This window comes from Fomitopsis serialis (assembly GCF_022376445.1).
Source record: "Fomitopsis serialis strain Sig1Antser10 chromosome Unknown B0H18scaffold_76, whole genome shotgun sequence".
NCBI lineage: Eukaryota > Fungi > Basidiomycota > Agaricomycetes > Polyporales > Fomitopsidaceae > Fomitopsis > Fomitopsis serialis.
In genome coordinates, this window is record NW_025955036.1 from 159,836 (window position 1) to 183,367 (window position 23,532).

Sequence of the window (23,532 nt, forward strand, 5' to 3'; positions counted from 1 at the left end):
CGCAGCGCAATTTGTTATGTAGTCAAATTCACTTAACCATGCAAGCGCCCAGCCGGGCGTACATATGTCCAACGACTCAAGCTGAAGCGCTGAAGTTTGCCTCTAGACGTTCAACAAATAAATCAACCGACCGACTGATTGCGCATTGCTTTAAAGTAGAAGATGAAAATATATGTATGTGGATGAGGGTCAGTACTGTGCGTGATAACAACTGTGAGTATACAAGGAGAGTCGGTCTGTACAATGAAAATTACGTGTGGTGTGTGATGCAAGTCCGAGACAGAGTTGGAATGAATGAGCACGAGAGCAACAAGCGAAAGTATAAACCACGTCTATCACAAGCAAAAGAGTCGCGACATGGAAGTCTTCAGACTGTCAAACCTCGTCCACGCGGCGTCCTTATGCCACGTCAGGCACCCGACACAAAGTCCCGACTCGAATAGCGCGTCCGGCACGGTGAGCATCAAGTAGAACTCGCGGAGGAGCCACCGCTCGAAGGGCGACTGCGGGTCCGACGCGACCTTCGCGCGCCAGTATCGTTGTAGCGTGTCGCGGCAGTTGTCGCATGACTCGAACGGAGGCATCCCGGGAGCAGCGCTGAGCGGGTCGAGGAGCAATTGTGTCGCGAAGTCTGTCAGACGCTCGCGCCCGATGACGAGCCGGCGCATGTCTGCTTGGGAAAGGACGACGTGCGAGCGGCCCCCGTCGGCATTGCAGCCGAACCTTTGGAGGGACAATGCGTAGAATGCTGCGGAAAGGATCTCTGGAACGTCACATTCGCGGGCGAGGGCGATTGCCTCTGGTGAACGTCAGCGTTCAACCTTGGCCACTCCTTGGGAGATGAAGAACTTACCAGCAGCACAGGGAAGAGACGTAGTGTCCATGCGCTCGAGGTCAGATGGCCACCGTGCGCACAGGTGATTGACGGCCCACTCACGGAGAGCAGCGATTTCGTACTTTGTGCCTATACGTAGAGCACTCGGGAGAAGTGGGAACGGCACAGGATGTTGCATAGCTGCGAAGGAACTGACGCCCCAGCAGAAGGATAAGCGTGGCTGGGGCAGAAGGGGTGCGCTACATACTCAGGGTCGTACATCCACTTCAGCGCAACCTGCCAATCCTGCGCCGAGTCCGCGAGCAACACCAAGGGACACCCGTCTACGGCATCCGCGTCTTTGGGTTGCGGCATGCCGAGCATGTCCAAGAATATCTCCGAGCATTGGAGGCGTGTTCCATGCACCTTGAACCTGTGTTGCTCGACTTCGAGAACAATGTCGCCGTCGCTGAACCAGAACGCTGTCGAACCATATGACGCCAACGACCCGCCAAACCTCCTCCGCTTTGGTGGAGGAAGAGAGGACTCGTCTGGTGAGCTTTCGCGCATGTCCGGAAGGTGCGTGGGTCTGGGTATCCCTGTCTCTGCCAGTGGCGACGCGGGTCGTCGGGGTGTGCACAGTGCAGGCAAGACGCGCTTGTGGCAACCGCGCCGATGGTGCGTGACCCTGTGTCACGTGAACGTCACAGGCGCGGAAGCAAACTGAAGGCGCGTTACGGTTACAGTCGTGACCGGGGTGGCGTGACACAGGGGCGGAGATGAATCGGGCGCTGCCTTCAGTTCGTTTCTGACCAACAACGACTTCAACCTCTGACATCCTCACTTTCCCCATACGCGCCGTTTTGCCTGCCATGGTGAGTCTCACTGCTCGTATGCATGCGGGAGATACTGACTTGGTGATGCGGTGTAGTCTGTGTCGCCTGCAGTTCTCCGCCGCTTGATGCGTGAGCTCAGTGAGCTCCAGACGAGCCCCCCGGAAGGGATACGCGTTGTTACCAGCGAAGACAATATGCTGGACGTTACAGGCATTGTAGAGGGCCCAGGTGGGTACTTGAGACGCGTATATCTTGCTCGCTGCTGTCGGAAGTATGCGCCCTCCACGTACCGAGGATTAGTCTGTTCAGCATTGTCCACCAGTGGCTGGCCAGCTATGCCTTTACCCAAGTGGTCGGGTGTGCGTATGGTATAAACCCATATAGTGTATGATCCCCATTAAGATGGGTCACTGGTTGCATTCCAGATGCCATTCGGATGATACCCGTATTCTCATGTGTTTGTCGGACATATGGCTTCCTCCTGCAAGCAGCGAGCACAGCGATACTTCAGTATACTGTAGAAATCGCCCAACTAACCACAAACCACCACAGAGGGCACACCATACGCTGGCGGATACTTCAGAGTAAAGTTTGCGTTCACGGAAGAGTTCCCTGCTGCACCACCAAAGTGTGAGTTTCTCCTCACGTCCCTGAACTCACTCCGCTCATTACCTATCTTAGGCCGCATGATAACCAAGATCTTCCACCCCAATGTCTCAGCCGCGGGCGAGATCTGCGTTAACACCCTCAAGAAGGATTGGAAATCCACATACGGCATTGCACACATCCTGGTGACCGTCAAGTGCCTGCTCATTCACCCCAACCCCGAATCCGCGCTGGACGAGGAAGCTGGCAAGCTGCTGCTGGAGAATTACGACAGCTACTGTGACCGGGCCCGGCTAATCACAAGCGTGCACGCGACGCCGCGGGTGCGCCCCACAGAGTTCGACAAGCCCGTGGGGTCCACCCCTTCCTCTTCAGCTGCCCCCGCTCCATCGACCAGCAAGTCTGCGTCTTCGAAGTCAATATCGTCAAGTGCTTCCGCGAGTGCCACGACGGAGAATTCTGCTCCGGTTACCTATCCCCTTCATGCATCCACCCCCAATACGTGCACGCTGTCGACGTCAGACTCGTCGCTGGCAGGCGAGAAGCCGACGGGCAAGGAACGCTTGACCTCCCCTGCCCCGCTTGGTACCGCAGACTCGAACGTAGCTGGCTCTACTGCTGCCGTACCCGCGGCTGCAGCTGCAAAGACGAAAGCGGTCAAGAGGGCTGCGACGGGTGGAGGGGCTGGATCGGAGAAGCGGAAGAAGGCTCTCAAACGGCTATAGTGTACGAGGGGCGGCGTGCTGATGTTGTGCTTGTTCTAGTCGTTGGATCATTGTGTTTCTCGTGTCTGCTGTGGATATCACTACTTTTCTTTCGCATGTGCATGTTCTGTATTTCATTCCCGTTGCATTTTCTCTGCAAGTCCTGCTGTCGTCAATTGAGCGTCATGCCTATTACTAGTCTAGTACTAGTGTCGCGCACCAATTAGCCGGTAAGTAAGCCCAACATAACAACGGCGATAAGCTGCGGTGGTAAGTAGGGGTAAGACGCGGATCGTTACCTTTCTAAACGCGGTAATCAGACAGTAACAAACTTCAACGGTTTGTTCGCGTTCGTCTTGACCGCGACGACCGCGTTGAACTTGGGCGCATGCTCCTCGCCAGCTACTCTCCTTCACCTATCCTCTGATTGCCGCGCGATGCCCTCGTTCCTATCCAAAGTCTTCACGCGCAAGAGAGAGGAGAAGGACGCTCCCAAGCGCACCTCAGTAGCCTCCCTCCTCGAGGGCAAGTTCGAGGCCGTCTCCCCGCCCGCGTCGCCCTCCGCGACCAACATCACGCACGCACAGCCGGCTGCGAAGGAGGACAAGAAGGAGAAGGAGAAGGAGAAGGACGCCGGGTTCTCTCTCTTCAGGACCAGGTCGCCCCGCACCACGTCTCCCAAGACAGACGCTGCGAAACCGCAGCTCCCCCACCTCACGCTCAACCTCCCCGAGGACAAGGGCAAGGACGGCCGGCAGCTTGGCGTTGTCTTTGAGGCGGACACGGGTGATCGTGGTGTCCTGCCCGACAATGTCCTTGGAGAAAGGCGACTCAGTCCCAACGAGGCGCTCAACCTCGTCAAGGCATGTTCGACAGCCATCGTAGACCGTGGTGGTCCGTACGCTTTCCTTTGAACGATGAATACCCTTCTGACCGTGTCGCAGGCCTGGAGACGCTTGGTGTCATGCACCCGCACTGGTATTCCTCGTCGCCCGACGTACAGCGCAGACTAATCTCTCTATTTATCCTCTCCTTGGCTTCCAACAGCCCGTCCACGCTCCCTCCCTCTCCTAATTCACCCTCTGCTTTATTTAATACCGAGTTGGAATACACCCGCTCTCCGCATGATCTCGCCGCCGTCCTCCGTTGGGCCCTTCGCCATCTCCGGCTCGAGGGTGACTTCTTTGGTATCGGCAGCAGCAGTGCTGAGCCATGGCAATGGTACAAGAAATTCTCAGAGGCTGAGCGCGTCGCGTCGTACCCTTCTGGTGCGTTCTCAAAGTTTCTCACTCCGCAACTACCCCCGGCACATCTCCGCCTTCTCGAGACGACGCTCGAGATCGTCTCGTCTCTTGCTTCGCATTCCGACCGGAGTGGTGTTTCCGGTAGCAAGCTCTCCAAGCTATTCGGCCTCTGGCTCCTCACAACCCGGAGAGCGGAGGACGGAGACGACTGGTCGACGTTCTACGCGCGATGGGAGCGCGCGGGTCGAATATTGGAGCATCTCCTCCTCGCGCAAATCAGGTAAGCATCAATCACCGCTCCCCCGCAACGTCGACTGACCATAGTGCAGGGATGAGATGGCCCGCACGAAGATGCCCCGGCGTCTTGTCGAACTCGTCACTGGCTATCCATATCTCAAGGGTGGCGAGCCCAAAGACGAGTTCCTGCCACGACCGCGACTCTCGACGAGGATGTTCGATGCACTCTATGTTCGTGTCGAGACGCAGCTTCCCGATTTTGCGGTTGGCCAGCCCAAACAACCGCCCCAGCAGATCATCGCGGACGCTGTCAAGGCAGAAGGCACGCAGCAGGGCGATGAGCACGTCGGCTTGTGGGAATTGCTCAAGCAGCAAGCAGACGCTACCGAGAAGGCGCCGTTGGCTGCTGAGGACGACGCCGCTCCAGCGTTGTCGCGCGTCTTCACTGATGAGACAACGCGCTTGTTCTCCATGCTCCCCACTGAGGGTTCGAAGACCGAGGCCACCACTGTCAAGCTGGAGGTCCTGGAACCTCGTGGGCGGTCACGGTCTGTCGGGGCAGGTCAGAATGGCGCGATCACGAATGGTACCAGTAGGGCCACCGCGTCCACGACGGACCTCTCGCCAAAGGACTGGACCGACTTTTCGTCTCTCGGGTTCGGCGACAGCTCTATCGGCAGGGACTTCGCCTCGACGCTCATGGACAACGACGTCGAGGTGACTGATCCTCCGCGTGTGCAGCGCGGGTCGAGCAAGAGGCAGAAGGCGAGCACGCCCCGCACGCCGTTCGATGCGTCGACGACCGGCCGCACCGTCTCGCTTCCGTCGAAGTGCGCGTCGGTCAGCGTCGTCCACATCGACGAGGCGTTCATCGACTTCTGGAGCGACGCCCTGCTCGACCCCATCGCCAAGAACTGGCCCAACTTCGTCGTGTGCCAGCTGAAGCCCATCGCCGGGCTCGAGGCGAACGGCAAGCCGCTCAGCTGGCTCGTCATCGAGCAGGTTTTCACGCGTCCGCCGCCCCCGCCCGAGCCGTCGTCGCCCGTCCTGCAGCGCGCATCGTCGCCGAAGCCGTCGCTGCGATCGAATATCTCTGGGCGCAAGAGCGCGACGTTCTCGACCGCGAAGAAGCGCTTCACGCTCTTCTCGCCCAAGGAGCCGGTCGGGAGCCTCGACGCGAAGCTCGCGCCGCGCAAGAAGACGGGCAGGACGCCGAGGATCGGGGAGATGGGCGAGGTTCTTCCTGAGGAGCCCGAGAGCTTGCCTTCAGCTGCTCCCGCTGAGAAGCCTGAGGCAGAGACGAAGGGTCTTGGGTTGACTGGTGCCGAAGTCGCTACGGGTGTGGCTGCAGCGGCTGCTGCTACTGCTGGCACAGCTGCTGCTGCAGACTCGGGGAGGGTCAATGCTGACCTTCCGCCCGTCCCCATCGTTGAAGCGGAGGCTCCCTCCGCTGACACGGCGACCTCCGTCTCACACGTCAAGAGCGACGAAGAGCCCACGGAGAAGCCGACGAAGTTCGTCGAACATATCACTCCTCCGACAAATACGTCGCCGGCGTCGTCGGAAGCTGCGGATGATGGTGATGCTGCAGAGTCTAAGGAGTTGCCGCCTGCTCCCGAGCCCGTCGTGCTTGCTGGAGAGACCCCGGGCCCCGACGTGGCGCTCAGCACGAGTGAGCCTGTAGCTCTGGCAGAGGCTTCCGCACACACAGAGAGTGCGCTGGCAGAGGAACCGAGTGCGCCGGAAGAGGAACCGAGTGCCGCCGAGCAGCCTGCGGTTGTCGAGGAGACCCTGCCTGTACAGGAGTCGACCGAAGCCCCAATACAAGAGGTCGAGGCTAGCACAGCCGCTGCAGAGCCTGTGGTCGTCGCTCCTACCGAGCCAGAGGAGGACTTACCCGCTGCCGCACCCGTGCAGGAGGCCCCCGATGTACCCGAAGTCGAACCAGAGGCCGAAGCACCGGCTGAAGTAACTGAGGTGCATGCAGACGTCGAGGCCGCTGCAGAACCCCCTGTTCCAGTTGCAGAACCCGTGCCGGAAGTGCTGCCAACCGAAGAGGAACCGGCTGCTGAGCCGACGTTGGCTTCCGAGACAGTTGTAGCGGAGCCGACTGCGTCTGAGGGCGCGGCCGTTGAAGACGAGCGCGAGGCAGATCAGGAGAAGGGAAGCACAAGTGGTGCTGACCCAGAACCTGCAGTCACCACACCTGAGCCGGAAGAGAGCGTATCTGAGGTCCAGGCTGACAGCATTGGTGAGCATTCTTTTAGCTTCTCGTTGTGGATTACCTGATGACATCTGTCCAGTGACTGAAGAAAAGGCTGCAGAAGCACCGGTGTCCTCAGAACTCGAGCAAGGACATGCAACAGGTACATTCGTGCAGGTCCGCGCTGCTGTAGGGCTTCACTGATATCATCATAACTTTAGACGAGACTCAGAACGGGTCTGCACATAAGGCTGACGACACCGTGGTGCCGGAAGTCGCAGCTTGAACGAGCTCTACCACTCACACATGCGGATTTGTGCCAGTGTCAAACTGTTTCCTTTGGGTTTGCGTTATGTTGAGAGGAAGATCTACAATGGTGGAGAGGTGTAGTGAGGGAGTTAGTCTTATTGATTCCAGGTTATCCGCTGAAGATACCCATCCATCCCGGCCTATTCTTGCTGTCGCCACCATTATGCTGCTATGCTGCGTCGATAATTCACTTCTCTTATTTCCTATCTCCGTCATTCGGATGCGGAATCAATACATTTACATCCAGCCTATTACTACAGCTTCGGCGCATGCATGGACTTTCTACTACTTTGATACAGTATAGTCCGTCATTTGATGTACACTGCGCGACGACGTTTGATGAGCTTATATACTGGGCAAGACATCTACTCCGGCTTCGTGGCCTCGATGTTCCAGTACTCCTGAGCATAGTCGATGATTGCACGGTCTGAGCTGAATTTGCCCATCTGTGGAGTGTCGCTGTCAATACCGCGATATACGAAGGGATTTGTGGATACTAGCCTTCGCAGTCGTCCGGATGCTCTTCTTGATCCACTCGGTGCGGTCCTGGTAAGCCTGGTCAACAAGCCTTAAAGCCTCGATGTCTGGAGAATCATAATGAGTATTGTCATCTTCAAAACACAAGGTGGCATGTCTGCACGCACAAGAATCAAAGTCTTCCGTCAGCAGGTAGTAGTCGTTTTGACGAATGGTATTGAGGAGTCTTGAACGCATTTAGAATCAACGACGATGATCGCTCAGGTAGGTAGACATACGGCTCGTATACACCGCCGTCACCGAATCTCCCAGCAGAGACCTCGTTCAGGACTCTAGCCAAGGCAGGGCATTTCTGCTCGACAGGAACTGAGTGGTACATGTGCTGATAGCGCAGATCCTCGACAGCGGGCGTCAGGTGCCCGAAGAAGACTGGTACTGAGGCGTGAATGACATTCAAAGATGATGTGAAATTGTGATACTCACAGACATTGTTCTCGCCGACTTCCTCTGCAATCTCGATGTTCGCACCATCGACAGTCCCGACAAGGAGACCACCGTTGAGACAGAACTTCATGTTCGACGTTCCAGACGCTTCTGTGCCAGCCGTCGAGATGTGCTGGCTGATGTCCGATGCGGGGATCAGCACCTCAGCAAGCGACACGGAGTAGTCAGGGAGGAAGTAGAGCTGGAGCAGGTCTTTCGTGTCCGGATCGGCGTTGATGATACGTGCGACATTGACGATGAGACGGATGGTCTGAGCCGTATGTGATCAGCTTTGTCGTCTTACGGACTGTCACTCTCGTGGTGCTCACCAGCTTAGCAACATAGTCTGAGAGGGCCAGTTAGTTCTGCATCCAACCACAACGACGAGTTGGACGTACAGCCAGGTGCCGCTTTGCCAGCAAAGAAAACGACCTTCGGATTAGCTTTCTTGCGCTCGGCAGGCGTCATGTCCTTCAGGGTTAGGTATCTCTGCAGTATGCTTGAGCAAACGTCTGGGTAACATGTAGACAAGAACTTACATGGATGACACCCATGATGTTTAGCGTTTGGCGCTGTAGTTGTGCCCGTTAGACAACAGTGACTTCCTCAATATATTAAACAAGTCACCTTGTACTCGTGCAACCGCTGTGGTGCAAATTCAGCACTGACAACACGAATGAACATGATCATCAAACGTACCTTGATTTGCACATCAAACATAGCGTGCGTATTGATCTTGAGGCCCAGCGTTGATTCCACGTATCGCGCAAGGCGCTCCTTGTTGCTCTGCTTGATCACTGCCCACTTCTTGTGGAAAGTCGGGTCGTCTACATGCTTCAGGAGACCCTAGAAACTCTCCAACATCAGCATGCGATGTTACAATAGGAGGACTATGACCCGTGCCTCGAGCTTGAACAGGTCTTTGAGGAACTCGGCCTTGGGCATCTTCAAAGTGTCGCTGATCAACTGGCTAAGGCCGGGGTTGCACTGGTCGAGCCATCGTCGCGGAGTGACTAACGGATCTCAGCACCAGCCGCGTATGCTTGAGCTGCATGTACTCACTGCCGTTCGTTACGTTGGAGAACCTACACGAGATTGTTTGACATGAGCGTGTAAGACAAGTGACACATTGAAGAACCCACTTGCTGACGCCGAAGAAGTCTACGAAATCCTTCATGATGGTCGTCTTGACCAACTCCGAGTGAAGCTATATGGCCAAGGTGCTGTCAGTGCATACTCAGTCGTTCCTGGACGTCTGTGCCCTACCTCCGCGACACCATTCACTTTTCGGCTTCCTATAGCCTGGGTCAGCATGTACGTTACCGGGCATGAGAGGGTGATAGTGCTCACCGATGCAAGCGAGGTTCGCCATGCGCACTTGTTGAGGGTAGCCCTCTTCGATGAGGGACATCCTTGCCAGCCTGTCACGGTCTCCTGGGAACTTCTTTTCGACCGCTAGATCATGTGCAGCGTGAGCGATACGTGAGCGTCAGACTAGGACCATGATGCACACCTTGCAAGAATATCCTGAGAAGGGCATCAGAGTTAGCACAATATCATCGAACCATCCAAACTCCTCACATGTTCTGCAGCGTTCAATTCAGATAAAACAATAAAACGAAATGCAGGGAGACTTACGATATCGAAGATAATTTGCATATGGCTTGCAACGAACGGTCATTTAGCCTGTATATAACTTGTACGTCACACACCGACATACCGAGGCAACAAGTGAGACATCAACGGGACGGCCCATTTCTGCGCGACCACAATCATCAGGACCCTGAAAACATTGTAAGAGTACTTTCTCCCACCTCCAGCGCTTCCGGCAGCACAGTGTGATTCGTGAAGAAGAATACGTTCGTGGTGATTTGCCAGGCCAGGTCCCAAGGGACGTCCTCTTCGTCGACGAGGATGCGCATAAGCTCGGGAACGGCGAGCGTGGGATGAGTCTATAGATATAGTCAGCTCAAGGTCCCTTCTCTCGGAGCAATTTTGGTTGAGTCAGATGTGGCAAACATACGTCGTTCAGTTGAATGGCAACATCTGCAGTGTAAGGTACCGGGTGAGCTAGGGAGGGCCCGTCGTTGATGGAATGTCTCACAGTCAGGTAGTTCAGTGATCGGCTTGTCCATGTTCTTGAAGCGACGCATGATATCAGCCAAGCTGGCGGCCGTCCAGAAGTATTGCTGCTTGAGGCGCAGCTCCTTTCCGACTACCCAGAAGCGTCAGCGGGGGCAGTCATTATAGAGTTCGCACACATACAAGTCGTATGGTCATTGGGATAGAGGACAGCCGTGATCGCTGCTGCGCTGTTGGAGGACTCAACCGCGCGCTCGTAGTCACCAGCTGTTCACCAAAGCCGTCAGAGGAGAAAAGAAGAGACCACGTATTGTGCACCATTGAAGCTGTTCAAGTCGAAGCCTCGCTTTGGCTTGCTCTCCCAAAGCCTGAGGTTGTTCGTACACTTCGTCTCGTACCCAGGGATCATCGTGTCATACGCCATCGCCAGCACCTCCTGGCCGCCGCTCCAGACTGCCTTCATGTTGTCCAGCTTCTCTGCATGGCCATAGAAGCGCACATCGTACACGACGTCGAGGCGAGGGAGCTCCCACGGGTTGTCGTGCTCGAGCCATGGGTCGGGCGCCTCAAGTTGTGCGCCCTCGGGCGAGATGAGCTGCTGGAAGATGCCGTACTTGTAGCGCAGGCCGTAGCCCCACACCGGCAGCTCCTGGCTCGCGCTCGAATCGAGGTAGCATGCTGCGAGCCGCCCGAGGCCGCCGTTACCGAGCCCAGCGTCGCGCTCTTGCTCGAGCAGGTCCTCGAGGTTGAACCCGAGCTTGTCGATCGCCTCGTTGTAGGACTCCTTCAAACCGAGGTTCAGGAGCGCGTTGTCCAGCGTGCGGCCCATCAGGAACTCGAGCGAGAGGTAGTACGCGCGCTTCGGTTCCTTGCGCGTGTAGTGCAGTTGGGTGTCGTTCCAATTCAACTGCGGGAAGGTCAGGTAATTGTAGGAAGTAGTACCACGGTGAACTCACAATCAGGTTGTCCCGCACGGACAATGCGGCAGATTGGTACGCCCCGAGGTTATCCAGGTTGTAAGCCTGGCGCGCGAGCGACGTCTGGACGTGGTTCACCACTGACTTCGCAATCGACGGCACGTCTGACCTCGAGCTCAGTGCGACTGAAGACCAGACAATACTCTGCCTGCACCCACCATTATCGAGCCCACGCATACTCCCCTTCCATGCTTTCTCGTCGCCCCTCGGCCATTTCTCCTTGCCCGATTCATCGGTCTCCGGCGTATATCCTATCAGCGAGTAAAGGAGACGTCAACAGCCGCATATATGCGAGTAGGAGCGACCATAGAGGTTCAGAGAGCTCGACTGGGAGTGCGCTTGCATGCTGTGAAGCTCAGCTCGTTACCCCGGCCCGAGCTGCCTGTCGTCGTTCGCGCGCAAGACAAGAACATTATGGACTCGGATTCATGTCAGACATGCATATATCCGAAGTCACGGTTAGAGACTGCGTTAAGCCTGCGTCTCGTCTGTCCGTGCAGATTACATAGATCCCCCCTTTCGCCTAAGCATGTCGCCGCAGGAGACCGAGAGACCTGCTACTCCGGCCCATCCCACCAGTTATATTCTCGGACACTCAGCACGGCCGCTCACCTGTCAAGGACCTGACATGCCTGCGCCTGGGGGCGGGCTTGCCGATGGCCTTCGGGTCGATCGTGGAGGTCATGGTTGCGGCTGCAGAGACTCAGAGCAGACGAGACCGCTCAGGCCTCAGGTCCAGGGGTGAGCGGGCGTAGAGGGTCAGACGAACATCGCAGCATTTTATACTGAAATGTAATTTGAATGATGGACAGACCTGGCCCCTGGGCCTACGGATGCAAGGCCGGAGTGCCTGCGAATCGGAGACACGAGCCCTCCCTTTCTGGAACTTGCCCGACAGCAGTCTCGATGTCTGCTGCCCCATCCAGCTCCATCCTCGCGCGTCACCGAGCAGGTCCACCGTCAAGAGACATCAGCTGGGTCGGTCGTCGGCATTTGAGAGGTGAGGGAAGTTGCACGAGACGAGCCCCGTGCTGATTTTGTATTGAAAGCTGCCGGCGGGTGCTGGCACCTTACAGTCGGAATCATCGCAGTCGCAAGGGGCCTTCAGGGGGAATCAATCGCTCGAATTGCTCAGAAGGAGCTTACAGGACGTTGAGCGGCAGGGCGAGGTCGTGGTGTAGGAAAGAGTCGAGACCGAAGCGTGCGCCCGCGCGGTGGCAGTCTGAGTCTGAGTCTCGACTTCTGTGGTTGGTCTCGTCCGGTCCCACTTCTTATACCCAGGCTAGGCCAGCAGCAACTCACTCGATATCAAATCTATGTCTTTTTACGCCGAATTCGAAGGGTGAGCCCCTCATAACGCTCATATTGAGTTGCGCAGGCTCACAGGACTCGGCTGCTGCAATTGGGTATACGAAGCACATATGAATCCTCAGTCTGACGGCCTGAGCCTCGACGCCGGTCACATATGCTTCAGGTTCTGGTGATGGAGCCGACAGACTATACCAAGGCCATAAGTACGTATGTATCATTGTATGTGTCATGCCGTGTACCCTCTTTCGGTGATCCGGAGGACTCGACAGGTCTTAACTGAATGGGTATAACGAGGTACGCTCGTAATGTTGTTCTTGAACTGAACTGCGTGGATTGACAAGAGTATGACTAGGGCTCCTACTCATTCTGATTGCGGGACCAATGTGTTGCGACTCAAACGAAACATAGCACCTGAGTTCATGGAACATCCTGGAACCATACTACGGTTGAACGGTCGTCACCTCAGCAGTCGTCTGGTCTATGTAGTCTCCGTAGGCAGACTCTCAATGCGACCTCCTTGAGTGGGGGAGGGCTGTCGCATACGTTTGGTGTGCCTGCAAGTTTTGAAAATGACAGTACCGCTTGGAAATTCAATGCACGAAGACGTTGAAGGCGTCGAAGTGTCGCCGGACTTACTTACGGCCGCTGTTTGGTCACTGATCCAGTTCGCGAGCCCACTCAGAATCAAGTGCATGCCATACCGGCGGGCATACCTCGCTAGTTCAACAAAGTCTACGCCAGTGCACCCATGACCTCGAAGCAAGTGCATCGGCCGTGATGTGATGGGTGCTTCTGCTTTGCAAGTACGTTTCCCTTGCATCGACAACGTAACACTGAGCTCATGAGGGCAATTAGTACCCTCACTCAATCTTGGCGCCAGGCCCTGGATATGCTTCGAGTAAGTTAGTAATTGTACTTAGGGTTCACCATTGGTCATCTGTAACACGATTCGAATTCCACGCAGGAGGTCGCCGATAGTGCCTATAAGGTGGCAGCGACTCACAGGAATCTTGCGGCGCTCATGTATATCCTTTAGGAAGCTACTGTACATTGCGTTCTAGCGCTTGATCGTGCCGGCATGCAGAATCAAGGTGAGCGAGTGAGTCTCCCTGTCGTTTGCTCGCCCGGTCACCAGGCTCACCAAGTGCCAGTGCGCAACACACCAGTTCATTCGGCAAAGTGGCGGTTGCCCCCGGCAGCATAGGAGTACACGCTCGGCCGATGAAGGCTGCTGCAGCGCTGCTCTCTGGCGATGGCAGTGAATGCGACCCAGTAGCTACGCGGAGGCTAATGATTCATTCCGCATCAAGAATCGAGCGGAATGCCGTTGAAAGTTCACAGCTCTGCGCTGCTGATCGACATGAAATACGCGGGGGCGCAAGCGATGCACCTACGCACTTTGTTCCCCGACCGTGAAGATGGCCAACTCTACGTCCATTGAAGAACTGTGAGCTGTCATTCCCTGGTGCCTCACCTCGATATTCATCCGGTTTCTCAGTGCTGCACCAGATGTTCGTTTATTGGTTGCCCTCCGTGCCTGTAAATGGACTTACTGGTCGCTGACATGACTACTAGCTTCTCAGCTACCTACTTCATTGGGCGTTGCAGGGCGTGCTTGCGGTGCAAGTCTGTGAGTCAGGCTACCGTAGTAACCTCTATGACATTGATTGAGCTCACCACGCATTCTCATATAGTTTTCTATCATACCAACTTCCCTAAAGATCCCCTACGGCTGAAACTCATCGGTGCGCAATAATCTCTATCTCACCGTACCTCCAATTATAGTATCAACAGTATATGGGATATTCATTTTCGAATGGATCACCTTCGGACTCATTACGGCGGACGCCTTCGTCACGTTCGTTCACAACGCAAACAAAGGTGTCGACAAGTATTACGCCATCGGCAATCAATGGTTTGTCGTGCCCATCTTGGGTCCGCTCGGCTTACCGTGGTGCAGTGCTTTTTTGCATGGCGCATCTACGTGCTCTCGAGATGTGGATCCTAGCTGGCACATAGTCCTCGTCAGTACCACGCTTTTATGATCTCCATAAGCAACATTCTAACGGGACGTCTGATATACGACCAGCTCTGTGTTATACAGATCATGAGCGGGATCGTCATGGGGTAAAGGTACATCCTCCACTCTGTTTCAACAGCTGATCTTACATTCACTCGTTCGCCCCCTCAGCTGAGAGAAGCACATACGATTGATGGGGTGCTCTCAACAAAATCTGGCGTAATCACCATAATCGTAAGGTCTTCCAGCAACGAGCTATGCATTCTCACCTACCAGAACTGCAGCTCCTCGGAGCGACTACCCTGTTGGTCGATGTCATCACTGCCCTTTCGATGACCATTTTGGTGCGTGCAGTTGAACTTGGTATATTACATTACTGATCATCCTTCCTCGACAACAGCTACTCAGGCAGAAGATGGTGTTGAGAAGGACGACTGTGATGATCAACAGGATCGTTCTCCTGACTATAGAGACAGGAGCCTTGACAGGTACGTGACTTCTTCCCTGATTGCTCATTAGAGATCGCTAACTTACACAACCCGTGTAGCGAGCGTCGCGATCTTGGGGGGAATACTAGCTCTGACATTCCCTGTAAGTCGACGTAGACGAGGTAGTCGGCTCCTTATCTAAATGGCGCCTTTCTAGAAAGGAACGTACTATATTCCAGCGTGAGTGATACTATTGTTGCCGAGTGAACTCAATTAATGACCCCGACTCAGCGTATACAACCAATCCAAATTGTGGGTATCATCCTTGATTTCACACATGCGTCTTGGACTTAGTTGGCACTGGGCAGATACGCCATCACGCTCCTCGCTCACCTTCTCAATCGCATTCATCTTCGTCGGATACCGAGCCTCGACGTGGATGATATATCAATCCCCTGGATTTCGCCGCGCAGGGAACAGCAACGCAAGACGTCGAGCCATCTCCAGAGCAAGTCAAGACGGTCAAGCCTGCAGCTACGGAGACCTTCATGACATGATCTCGGTTCTGCGGCATGGACATATGGGTGCACGTTCTCTTAGGAGTGCGGGCTTCTGGTTTGGTTGTGCTTTGTATCCTCGCGTGTCTGTCTGACCGACATGATGTCTCAACGATGTCTGGCGATATTCAGTACCAGTCGTTACTACACGTCCCAAGACTAATTATCAGTCGTGTCGACCTCCCCAGTGCAGGTGCATCTCCAGGAGCTCGACCATACAGCGACGACGGTAGCGAGTAGACACCGAGAGCGTTTTACTGTTTTTTTTCTGACACCCCTCCGCGCATTACGTGACCCAGTGGAGATCCGGAGGAGCTAAAGTTGCGGTACGAGTCTTTATTCCTCCGCAAAGATTGTTAGTGAAGCGTTCTCATTGCATTTGGGGCTTCCACACCAGGTTATAGGGTTGCGCACGACACGGCAATGTGATCTCGTGCTTTCACTGGCAGAACTCACGCTAACGTCCTACTGTGTTTGTCAATCACGCGCAGACTTGCTGGCATGAGTTCGGAGGTTCTGTTTGGGATTTACTACTACGACTTCAAAGACACAGCATACAGTGCTTGCATCACGATCAGATAGCTATAGGCAAGGTATGTAGATGGTAGAAAGGACTCCTTTCTAGCTATTTGCATGACATTAGACACCCTTAGATCAGGAAAGGTGTCTGGGTCATGGCACCTACAGGCCCCACTGGCGCCTTACACAGCATGCTGAAGGAAATCCCCTTTCACGTAAGTACTACTATTTGGGTTCGTAGGAACGGTACTCCTTCCAATAAATCTGTGCGTGCACGCACATCGGTGCTCCAATACCCCATGTCCGAAATGCTGTGCGGCCAATGTCCGTGACAGAGGCCCATATTAGCGCTTGAGCTCAAGCGAAGCCTCAGTGTCGGTTTCAAGGTCTGTCAGTATGGCACCCCTGGGGGTCTATAATTATGCAGATCGCAGTGGTGCGCGGTACGCGCTGTATAGCTTACTGTCACAGTGATTTGATAGATGCATGCCATGCTGCGCCCTATTAATACAGCCATAGAACTACCAGCCCAGTAGGACGTCCCACAAACCCCTCTATGCATCCGACACGTCGATAAGCATGGGTTCAAGCTCAATGAGTTTTGACGAGCGGTGAGTTTTAATATCTATGGCGATTGGACCTAACCGGCTGATATCAACCATGTCCTTCTTAGAGCCTTCCCTGCGGTCGGTGTAATTTTCAAAACGTAGGCATAGATAGCTAACAATGTGCATCCAGTTGCTTAGCTACCTGCTGCACTGGGCGCTGCAGGGCGTGCTGACCGTTCAAGTTTGTAGGTTTTCCTGATTGAAAGGAGACAATCTTCATCAGCTCATTGGTTCGTACTATTTTTGTCAGACTTTTATTACCTCAATTTTCCTCAAGATCCTCTACGGTTTAAATGCCTTGGTGAGCGCGCCAGAATATGTTTCGTAGGATCGTCGTGGCCTCATCCTCACGATAGTCTACTTGTCTTCATCCTCGAATGGGTCGACTGGGGGCTCGTCACCGAGGATGCTTTCGTCACATTCGTGTTCGGAGCGAGCAAGGGTGTGGGCGAGTACTATACCTCCGACGCGGACACGGTCGCATTGCCGATCATGGCCTCTCTAGTCTCGAGCATCGTGCAATGTTTCTTTGCGTGGCGCATCTACACACTCTCAAAAAGGAGCATCCTCACAGGCATCATTGTTGTGGTGAGTACGAATGATGGTCCTCGCCGGTTGTCTCGATATTAATGGCGAATACTCTGTCTCATGCCAGCTGTGTGTTATCCAATCCAGCTTCGGATTTGCAACGAGTGCAAAAGTGCGAGGCCCCTTTGATGCATCCGACATGCCTTCACGCTCAACGACTGAATATAGTTGGTGCACACGCCCTCAGTTGGAGACGTTCTGGCGTCAACCTCGGGGCGTGCTATCATGTTGTGCGTTTTTGCATGTCGCACCTCGACGGCCTTCATGACCTTCTTTGCAGATCTGGATTGGCGGAACAGTTTTGGTCGACGTGATCATTGCTATCGCAATGACTCTGCTGGTTCGTGACGGGTCTAATCCTGTAGTGCGAGCATCCGAGTAATTTTTTCTCGTAGATGTTGAAGATGAGAACATCATTCGCCCATTCAAATCGCATTATCAACAAGCTCATCCGTTTTACCTTAGAGACGGGAGCTCTGACTGGTGGGTTCTCCTATTTATTCACTGTACCTTCTCCTCTTATCTTAATCATATTCGACTTCGTGGATATGCAGCAGGCAACTCGATCATTGGAGTGATATTGGCTCTGGCGTTTCCGGTGAGTCAAATAACCTACTGACACCGTGGTACTACCCGCCGACTATTACAATGTCAGAACCAATCGTACTATATGCCAGCGTGAGTAACACGATCCAGTCCCTGTCTCATGTCGTCGCTGATCATGTTGAATAGGATGTACAACGGTGCTAAGCTGTAAGTCGACATGTTCTCCAACCCGAAGCCACTCTAATCGGCAAGCCGCAGCTATGCCATCAGCCTAGTCGCTCACCTCCTAAGCCGCGCATACTTGTCCGGCCTGCGTCGACGGTTAATCACAACGACCATATATTGACCTCCATGACGTCCGCGCACACGTCGACCCCTACGCGAGATATCGAGATGTCCTCCCTAAATTACAAGGTCCCGACATTGGCTGGGACTATGGCATCGGATTGAAGGCCAGTGAGCCGACAGCGACGTAATAAAGGGCTTGTTCTTGTAGGCTTCATGGACGCAAGGGCAACATATCAGCTATACAACGTGTAGTAACTCCAAGTGCTTTGTCTGAATTTGTCGATGCATATACTGTTCTGCGGCTCAAGTGAAAAGATCAAACAAGACCAACATCGATATCCATGTACTTGAACAAGCCGTAATCTCCTTTGCATAACACCGGAGAGACATGAGCGCACAGTTGTAGAAAGGGACTCAGCGTGTCTCAAGGCTAGGTAGATGACTTCGGAGTATTGAGCGGCCTACAATATACTCAGTTCTTCCTCCTGCTTTGAGAAGACCCACTCGCGTGCGCAACTCCCTATACCCCGTCCACTAGAGTCCACGTAGCATAAGTATTAGAAGCAAGATTGTCCGGCAATGAGGCAGGAATTTCAGGTTCGCCTAGGGAGGATTGAAAACCACCACATATCGTCAAATGATCGGGTCTGGAGTGAGCTGTGCCCTTTCAGCAGACCGTTCCGAGCACTGATCGTGATTCCTCAACGGCAACGCCATCGAGTGAACATAGAGATCGAATACGTACACTAACTGATACATGGCTCTACGGTCAAGATCGGTATGTAAGGACGACAGCGGTGGAATTTGTGCGGGCGGATTACAACATGCAGTCGTGGGGGCAAGAGGCCGACGGACCCTACTTCTTCTTTTTTGGCTTCTTCTTCTTGACCCCTCCAGAGGAAATACCAGAGGCCCCCTGTACCGGCGTTGCAGCTCGGTCCTGCTCAGCAGTATGCTGTATGTCGAGCTGCGGAGGCCCCGGCTTTGGCTTCGCTTGTCGATTCGTCATCTTCTGCATTAGCGAGAGGTTGAGGGCCTCAAATCGGTTGAGAAAGACGGAAGAAGTCGTCTTGAATTTGAGACACTGAGCGCACATGGAGCTGATGAGCCTGCAGTCCACACAGATCGATGTGTTACTCACTGTCGTGTTGTCCGTAATCTTCAGCACTAGTTTCCCGTCTGCCGCCCTCCATTTCACGCAATATCGTGCCTGCAGTCCTACAGTCGGTCACGTAGACAGCTACTAAGCCACAACTACTCACAGTGTTTGGAGATTTCTCATAGAGGGCCTCCGCCGCCTCCTGATACTCCTGCCAGGACGAGATGTAGACCATGGCAGCATGGAGGCGCGGGCGTGCAAACTCAAGGTGTGGGCGCCAAAGTAACACGCTAGTCACATGATACCCCGCGCTAACCCCGCATTAATCGAAGCGCCGGAGCACACCACTGGAGTCGTCCACAAACCGCCCGCGAAGCGTAGGGACAGTCCTGTATTTATTACCTTCTTACCAGCAACCATCCAGAGCTCGCGAGGAAAAGTCGTCAACATTCTGCACGAAAAGGATGGCTGCTCCACAGAAGAAACGTGCGTACCGGTAGCTTGCGCAGTTATGTCTCGGCGGAGTTGCTCAAGGCGTATCGCAGCCCTCCCCTTCGTCGCCAACTTCACGGCAGGAGCTATTGCTGGTATCTCAGAAATCCTCACTTTTTACCCTCTCGGTGAGTCTCAGGCATGTAATCGTGGTCAACAATCAACTCATACTCCGCAGATGTCGTGAGTTACTCGCGCTTGGGTAGCAGATCCACTTCATGAGCTCGCAACCCCGAGAACTAGGTGAAAACGCGTATGCAACTGGAGACGGGCAAGTCGCAACATGGTCTCGTCGGTAGCTTCCGTGCCATTATTCGGGAAGAAGGGTGCGCAGCAATACTGATCACACGAAGTGCATTCTCTCACATAGTATATTCTCCACAGATTTGGGAAACTTTACAGAGGTACGAGCTATACCTGGAGTCTCACCTGCCAGTGCCTCACTCTACGTTTCAAGGTCTCGTTCCCCCTTTGTTGCTCGAGGCACCAAAGCGTGCGACGAAGTTGTAAGTAGACTTTCGCCCTACGTCATAGCCCACCCACGCTCATCTTGCTTTACTTCTCTAGCGCTGCAAATGGTTTCTGGGGCAAGACGTACCTCAAGCTCACGGGCGAGGCGAAGATGAACCAATCGTTGTCTATCCTCACTGGCTGCACCGCAGGTGCGACGGAGAGTTTCGTCGTCGTCCCGTTCGAACTCGTCAAAATCAAGTGCGCTTGTATTGTCGCGGATCCTGTTTTGGCATCGTGCTCATCGAAGATGTAGGCTTCAAGACAAACTTAGCACGTACTCGGGTCCGATGGACGTCGTGAGAAAGGTCATCCAAAAGGAAGGTGTGCTGGGGATGTACTCGGGCATGGAGGCGACGTTCTGGAGGTGAGTTGCGAGATCAGGACCGACTTCACCGGAGAGTAGCAACCGTGTTATGTTTCCAGGCATTTGTGGTGGAACGGCGGCTATTTTGGATGCATTTTCCAAGTACGCGCATTGCTCCCTAAGCCAGAAGTGAGTGCGCTCTACCTATAGAGGTCGCATGCCATCCTCACACCCTCTACTTAAGAGCCCTAAGGCTCATCTCATGAGCGACCTGATTGCGGGCTCTGTTGGTGGTTTGTCGGACCGCAATAAACACTCCGTGAGCAGACTACTTGCGTGATCGAATATATGGGTGCTAATGTTGCTGCTGTCTAGCTTCGATGTGAGCATGGTTTGAATCAATAAACATCCCCCTCGCTCAATCATTCATCAGGTTGTCAAATCTCGTATCCAAGGCGCGACTCGGGTCCCTGGCGTGGCCCCCAAGTATAACTGGACATACCCTGCGTGCGTGCTCACGTCGACTCTGTGACATGCATTGTTGTCCTGATCGACACGTAGCCTTGTGACCATCATGCGAGAAGAGGGACCAGCGGCGCTGTACAAGGTTTCGTCCCGAAGGTGCTTCGGTTGGCGCCAGGCGGTGGTGTCCTCCTGCTCGTGGTCGAGGTAACGCTAGGATTATTCCGACAGAGTAAGTCGTCGATTGATTTGGTACTTATTGAGTAACACACTCACGAATCCGACAGTGCTTGGCCCGCCGTACATCTGAGTACGACAGTGACAAGACGCAATACGAACTCATCGGGCCGTCCGGCTCCTACTTGCATACTTCCATACCATGTAGATGTGCTGCTACGATACCTGCGTGGTATAGAGTGCTGTAATTCTCCGCTGATTCATTTTATATCTCAACAGTGTGTTCGAAAGCAACACGAAGGGCGTGCCACAGCACGATTTGTTTGGAGGATTTGCTTGACATCTATTCCATACATCTACATCACTTTCGTCTTTCCCTCCTATGCGCCACGTTCATACATTCAGCTCCGCCTTCCCACCCGCCTGCACGCTCTCGCGGAGCTCCTCATCATCAAGTGCCGGTGCGACCCACTCCTTCAGGAATGTGTCCACCTGCTCCGGTGCGCGCCCAATGAAGCTTTTCGGGTCGAGCAGCTCATCGAGCTGGCCCTTGATCGGGTCGAAGTACGGGTCCGCGCGCACGCGGTCGATCAGGTCGTTCTCGCGGCCTTCCCATTTGACTTCGTGGGCCGCTTCGTGTGAGAGGACCTACATGTCGCCGTTGATCAGTACCATGACAGGGGTGAGGAGTGGAGGGACGTACCCGGATCTTCTCGTGTGCCTCCTGGCGGTCACCGCCCACCTTGACGATCGCCATGATGATGTTCTCCGTCGCCATGAACGGGAGCTCCTGCGAGATCCGGCGGGCGATGACCTTGGGATATACCACAAGACCCTCTGAGACGTTTTGCAGTGTCGTGAGCACGATGTCTGCTGTGAGGAACGCCTCGGGGAGCGTGATGCGGCGGTTCGCACTATCGCGCGGTCAGCGTTCTGAGTAGGTGGGCGTGAAGGGAGGGACGAACCTGTCGTCGAGGGTGCGCTCGAACCATTGGACGCTGGCGGTCATGAGTGCGTTTTGGTGGAGGACCATGAGGTGCCTAGAGAGACTGCAGATGCGCTCGGAGCGCATGGGGTTGCGCTTGTAGGCCATGGCGGAGGACCCGATCTGGGTGGACTCGAAGGGCTCCTCGACTTCCTGGGAGTGCCACGAAGTGTCAGCGAGTGTCTAGTGTGGTAGGGAAGGAGGCCCTACCTTGAGGTTGGCTAGGAGCCGCAGGTCAGTCGCGAGTTTGTGCGCGGTCGCTCCAAAACTGGCGAGTGGTGCGAGCACGTCGATGTCGATCTTGCGGGAGTAGGTTTGGGAGGTGACGGGGTACGCGTAGCTGAAGCCTGACAGCGACGTGACGAGGCGGTCGAGCTCCTCCACCTGTTTGAGAATAAGTATACGTTAGGATCGATGGGCAGTGGTGACCTGACTTTGTCGTGGTCGCCATCGAAAAGAGTGAGGAAGCTCGCTTGCGTGCCGGTAGTGCCCTTGACTCCACGGAAGCCGAGGTCGTCCCTGGCTCGCCTGATGTTCCGGAGGTCCCACAAAAGTTCCTACAACGACTGTGAGCAGCGATTGAATGGGGAAGTGTGGGGAGCGTACCTGAAGCCACAGGGTTGCTCGCTTGCCGACAGTAGTCAGTTGCGCAGGCTGAAAGTGGGTGAAGCCAAGAGTAGGGAGGTCGCGATATTGCGCAGCAAAGGACGAGAACCGGTCAATGACAACTGCGAGCTTTTGGGATAGGAGGGTAAGGGCTTCACGAATGAAGATCAAGTCTGCGTTGCTGAGGCATTCCCTCAGAGGCAAATTCAATACACGATGATGATCACTTACTCCGTGACATAGCAAGAGGTAGCTCCCAGACTTCACGAGATGCTGCATGAGTCAATGCGCTCTATCCCGTAGGCGTATGACACAGACTGTATGATACCCGCCGCCGCAGGTGCAACTTGCCCGAAAGTGTGGACATGGGCCATCACGTCGTGACGACGCTTCTTTTCTTCTTTGGCAGCGATGTCGAACTGTTCGGCGTCCAGATGCTGCATGTGGTGCTGTCAGCGCAAGGGCAAGCACATTGAAGAATACGACTACAGACAAGGTTAGCCTTCATCTGCTCGATGGCTTCGTCGGGTATAGGCAAGCCAAGCTGCTTTTCCGCTGTGGCGAGGCTCAACCACAACTTGCGCCAGGTATGGAAACGGTTCTGGAGAAGGAGTGAAGCGTTGACATTTCATTGTTCTTGACCAGAAAATATGACTTACCTCCGCGGAGAACAGATGGGCCATCTCCTTGCTTGCATATCGACTAGTACGGTGTATGAGCGTTAGATCGTCAAGTGCCTACTGACGACCAACGGACCTGGAGAGAGGGGTCTGGTAGGTGTCGAAGTTCTCCATTTTGGCAACTTGGTGCAATGTATTCCACGTTAAGAGGCAGATACAATTCTCATATGCCGTACCTTGACTGAGAGCCTTTTGGCAATGACTCGGAACGGCAGAGACCAGCTGAGGAGTTATTCGAAAGTAATCGCGTTAGCGCCCGATGCTACCGCAAGATTTCCGTTCCGAGCAATTGATCGCTCCCGATTCGTGCACGTGAGACTGACGCGCTCACGGAACGCGTCGCGTCACGGCTCGCGGCCTCGGACTTGTTCCAGCGT

General features: G+C 54.5%; 10 protein-coding genes across 10 annotated transcripts; 5 read left to right on the forward strand and 5 right to left on the reverse strand.

The window, feature by feature from the left end:
- Nucleotides 1–105: 105 nt before the first annotated feature.
- On the reverse strand, nt 106–1,446 carry B0H18DRAFT_1027278 (uncharacterized protein). The gene is made up of 3 exons (XM_048029867.1): nt 1,083–1,446; nt 854–1,026; nt 106–799 (listed from the first exon to the last, which is right to left on the reverse strand). Exons 1-3 carry the CDS (start codon nt 1,382–1,384, stop codon nt 336–338), a joined length of 939 nt encoding a protein of 312 aa, XP_047889689.1. The 5' UTR covers nt 1,385–1,446; the 3' UTR covers nt 106–335.
- A 151-nt stretch (nt 1,447–1,597) lies between these two features.
- On the forward strand, nt 1,598–3,181 carry B0H18DRAFT_1027280 (ubiquitin-conjugating enzyme/RWD-like protein). Its single transcript, XM_048029868.1, has 4 exons — nt 1,598–1,689; nt 1,746–1,878; nt 2,203–2,280; nt 2,332–3,181. The coding sequence occupies exons 1-4, from the start codon at nt 1,687–1,689 to the stop codon at nt 2,979–2,981; spliced, it is 864 nt and encodes a 287-aa protein (XP_047889690.1). The 5' UTR covers nt 1,598–1,686; the 3' UTR covers nt 2,982–3,181.
- A 118-nt stretch (nt 3,182–3,299) lies between these two features.
- Nucleotides 3,300–6,896, forward strand: B0H18DRAFT_631000 (uncharacterized protein). Its single transcript, XM_048038854.1, has 4 exons — nt 3,300–3,854; nt 3,905–4,484; nt 4,534–6,692; nt 6,745–6,896. The coding sequence occupies exons 1-4, from the start codon at nt 3,398–3,400 to the stop codon at nt 6,846–6,848; spliced, it is 3,300 nt and encodes a 1,099-aa protein (XP_047889691.1). The 5' UTR covers nt 3,300–3,397; the 3' UTR covers nt 6,849–6,896.
- A 482-nt stretch (nt 6,897–7,378) lies between these two features.
- Nucleotides 7,379–10,884, reverse strand: B0H18DRAFT_1027302 (glycogen phosphorylase). Its single transcript, XM_048029869.1, has 23 exons — nt 10,314–10,884; nt 10,179–10,262; nt 10,018–10,128; nt 9,937–9,959; nt 9,728–9,865; nt 9,634–9,671; nt 9,552–9,576; nt 9,495–9,499; nt 9,427–9,440; nt 9,264–9,368; nt 9,180–9,208; nt 9,056–9,120; nt 8,976–8,998; nt 8,817–8,926; nt 8,613–8,759; nt 8,541–8,558; nt 8,453–8,485; nt 8,312–8,402; nt 8,243–8,259; nt 7,914–8,184; nt 7,709–7,859; nt 7,598–7,656; nt 7,379–7,537 (listed from the first exon to the last, which is right to left on the reverse strand). Exons 1-23 carry the CDS (start codon nt 10,822–10,824, stop codon nt 7,416–7,418), a joined length of 2,190 nt encoding a protein of 729 aa, XP_047889692.1. The 5' UTR covers nt 10,825–10,884; the 3' UTR covers nt 7,379–7,415.
- A 246-nt stretch (nt 10,885–11,130) lies between these two features.
- B0H18DRAFT_1027307 (uncharacterized protein) lies at nt 11,131–11,527 on the reverse strand (the record flags this gene model as incomplete). Its single annotated transcript, XM_048029870.1, has 4 exons — nt 11,131–11,299; nt 11,340–11,391; nt 11,440–11,449; nt 11,478–11,527. Coding segments are annotated over 4 exons (210 nt in total), but the record flags the coding sequence as incomplete, so codon positions are not given.
- A 1,794-nt stretch (nt 11,528–13,321) lies between these two features.
- On the forward strand, nt 13,322–15,492 carry B0H18DRAFT_1027318 (uncharacterized protein). Its single transcript, XM_048029871.1, has 16 exons — nt 13,322–13,374; nt 13,435–13,730; nt 13,867–13,913; nt 13,978–14,028; nt 14,078–14,205; nt 14,244–14,280; nt 14,303–14,307; nt 14,373–14,402; nt 14,475–14,537; nt 14,588–14,647; nt 14,704–14,791; nt 14,851–14,894; nt 14,949–14,971; nt 15,023–15,043; nt 15,100–15,166; nt 15,205–15,492. Exons 2-16 carry the CDS (start codon nt 13,702–13,704, stop codon nt 15,286–15,288), a joined length of 777 nt encoding a protein of 258 aa, XP_047889694.1. The 5' UTR covers nt 13,322–13,374; nt 13,435–13,701; the 3' UTR covers nt 15,289–15,492.
- Nucleotides 15,493–16,666: 1,174 nt separating this feature from the next.
- On the forward strand, nt 16,667–18,140 carry B0H18DRAFT_1027321 (uncharacterized protein). The gene is made up of 8 exons (XM_048029872.1): nt 16,667–16,716; nt 16,772–17,003; nt 17,172–17,237; nt 17,284–17,343; nt 17,399–17,486; nt 17,558–17,601; nt 17,659–17,681; nt 17,825–18,140. Exons 2-8 carry the CDS (start codon nt 16,908–16,910, stop codon nt 17,997–17,999), a joined length of 552 nt encoding a protein of 183 aa, XP_047889695.1. The 5' UTR covers nt 16,667–16,716; nt 16,772–16,907; the 3' UTR covers nt 18,000–18,140.
- Nucleotides 18,141–18,528: 388 nt separating this feature from the next.
- Nucleotides 18,529–19,191, reverse strand: B0H18DRAFT_1027327 (signal recognition particle, SRP9/SRP14 subunit). Its single transcript, XM_048029873.1, has 3 exons — nt 19,100–19,191; nt 18,979–19,047; nt 18,529–18,921 (listed from the first exon to the last, which is right to left on the reverse strand). Exons 1-3 carry the CDS (start codon nt 19,169–19,171, stop codon nt 18,694–18,696), a joined length of 369 nt encoding a protein of 122 aa, XP_047889696.1. The 5' UTR covers nt 19,172–19,191; the 3' UTR covers nt 18,529–18,693.
- An 87-nt stretch (nt 19,192–19,278) lies between these two features.
- B0H18DRAFT_1027339 (mitochondrial carrier domain-containing protein) lies at nt 19,279–21,445 on the forward strand. Its single transcript, XM_048029874.1, has 13 exons — nt 19,279–19,422; nt 19,482–19,556; nt 19,607–19,611; nt 19,672–19,780; nt 19,886–19,934; nt 19,996–20,139; nt 20,195–20,305; nt 20,365–20,434; nt 20,490–20,564; nt 20,679–20,752; nt 20,839–20,939; nt 20,995–21,088; nt 21,164–21,445. The coding sequence occupies exons 1-12, from the start codon at nt 19,401–19,403 to the stop codon at nt 21,015–21,017; spliced, it is 858 nt and encodes a 285-aa protein (XP_047889697.1). The 5' UTR covers nt 19,279–19,400; the 3' UTR covers nt 21,018–21,088; nt 21,164–21,445.
- Nucleotides 21,278–23,269, reverse strand: B0H18DRAFT_881756 (adenylosuccinate lyase; the record flags this gene model as incomplete). Its single annotated transcript, XM_048040862.1, has 11 exons — nt 21,278–21,532; nt 21,588–21,798; nt 21,850–22,022; nt 22,080–22,253; nt 22,304–22,426; nt 22,476–22,656; nt 22,707–22,736; nt 22,794–22,912; nt 22,969–23,076; nt 23,135–23,177; nt 23,232–23,269. The coding sequence occupies 11 exons, from the start codon at nt 23,267–23,269 to the stop codon at nt 21,278–21,280; spliced, it is 1,455 nt and encodes a 484-aa protein (XP_047889698.1).
- Between the last annotated feature and the right edge of the window lie 263 nt (nt 23,270–23,532).

What these genes read in the sequence shown, in the direction of transcription:
- B0H18DRAFT_1027302 (XM_048029869.1), bottom strand. Translation starts at nt 10,824, where the DNA reads ATGGGCCGCACGCTGGACAACGCGCTCCTGAACCTCGGTTTGAAGGAG. An exon ending in AAGTGAATGGTGTCGCGGAG is followed by an intron (nt 9,121 to 9,179) that starts GTAGGGCACAGA and finishes TTGGCCATATAG; the next exon opens with CTTCACTCGGAGTTGGTCAA. An exon ending in CTCCAACGTAACGAACGGCA is followed by an intron (nt 8,927 to 8,975) that starts GTGAGTACATGC and finishes GAGATCCGTTAG; the next exon opens with TCACTCCGCGACGATGGCTC.
- B0H18DRAFT_1027339 (XM_048029874.1), top strand. Translation starts at nt 19,401, where the DNA reads ATGGCTGCTCCACAGAAGAAAC. An exon ending in CATTGCTCCCTAAGCCAGAA is followed by an intron (nt 20,435 to 20,489) that starts GTGAGTGCGCTC and finishes CCTCTACTTAAG; the next exon opens with AGCCCTAAGGCTCATCTCAT. An exon ending in TATAACTGGACATACCCTGC is followed by an intron (nt 20,753 to 20,838) that starts GTGCGTGCTCAC and finishes AAGAGGGACCAG; the next exon opens with CGGCGCTGTACAAGGTTTCG.
- B0H18DRAFT_1027327 (XM_048029873.1), bottom strand. Translation starts at nt 19,171, where the DNA reads ATGGTCTACATCTCGTCCTGGCAGGAGTATCAGGAGGCGGCGGAGGCC. An exon ending in ATGAGAAATCTCCAAACACT is followed by an intron (nt 19,048 to 19,099) that starts GTGAGTAGTTGT and finishes GTAGGACTGCAG; the next exon opens with GCACGATATTGCGTGAAATG. An exon ending in AGATTACGGACAACACGACA is followed by an intron (nt 18,922 to 18,978) that starts GTGAGTAACACA and finishes ATGTGCGCTCAG; the next exon opens with TGTCTCAAATTCAAGACGAC.
- B0H18DRAFT_1027318 (XM_048029871.1), top strand. Translation starts at nt 13,702, where the DNA reads ATGGCCAACTCTACGTCCATTGAAGAACT. An exon ending in TACTAGCTCTGACATTCCCT is followed by an intron (nt 14,895 to 14,948) that starts GTAAGTCGACGT and finishes GCGCCTTTCTAG; the next exon opens with AAAGGAACGTACTATATTCC. An exon ending in GGAACGTACTATATTCCAGC is followed by an intron (nt 14,972 to 15,022) that starts GTGAGTGATACT and finishes ACCCCGACTCAG; the next exon opens with CGTATACAACCAATCCAAAT.
- B0H18DRAFT_1027278 (XM_048029867.1), bottom strand. Translation starts at nt 1,384, where the DNA reads ATGCGCGAAAGCTCACCAGACGAGTCCTCTCTTCCTCCACCAAAGCGG. An exon ending in AAGTGGATGTACGACCCTGA is followed by an intron (nt 1,027 to 1,082) that starts GTATGTAGCGCA and finishes CTGGGGCGTCAG; the next exon opens with TTCCTTCGCAGCTATGCAAC. An exon ending in GTCTCTTCCCTGTGCTGCTG is followed by an intron (nt 800 to 853) that starts GTAAGTTCTTCA and finishes GACGTTCACCAG; the next exon opens with AGGCAATCGCCCTCGCCCGC.
- B0H18DRAFT_1027321 (XM_048029872.1), top strand. Translation starts at nt 16,908, where the DNA reads ATGGCCTCTCTAGTCTCGAGCATCGTGCAATGTTTCTTTGCGTGGCGC. An exon ending in GGCGTGCTATCATGTTGTGC is followed by an intron (nt 17,238 to 17,283) that starts GTTTTTGCATGT and finishes CCTTCTTTGCAG; the next exon opens with ATCTGGATTGGCGGAACAGT. An exon ending in TATTGGCTCTGGCGTTTCCG is followed by an intron (nt 17,602 to 17,658) that starts GTGAGTCAAATA and finishes TTACAATGTCAG; the next exon opens with AACCAATCGTACTATATGCC.
- B0H18DRAFT_1027280 (XM_048029868.1), top strand. An exon ending in AGGCATTGTAGAGGGCCCAG is followed by an intron (nt 1,879 to 2,202) that starts GTGGGTACTTGA and finishes AAACCACCACAG; the next exon opens with AGGGCACACCATACGCTGGC. An exon ending in CCCTGCTGCACCACCAAAGT is followed by an intron (nt 2,281 to 2,331) that starts GTGAGTTTCTCC and finishes TACCTATCTTAG; the next exon opens with GCCGCATGATAACCAAGATC.
- B0H18DRAFT_631000 (XM_048038854.1), top strand. Translation starts at nt 3,398, where the DNA reads ATGCCCTCGTTCCTATCCAAAGTCTTCACGCGCAAGAGAGAGGAGAAG. An exon ending in AGCCATCGTAGACCGTGGTG is followed by an intron (nt 3,855 to 3,904) that starts GTCCGTACGCTT and finishes ACCGTGTCGCAG; the next exon opens with GCCTGGAGACGCTTGGTGTC. An exon ending in CTCCTCCTCGCGCAAATCAG is followed by an intron (nt 4,485 to 4,533) that starts GTAAGCATCAAT and finishes ACCATAGTGCAG; the next exon opens with GGATGAGATGGCCCGCACGA.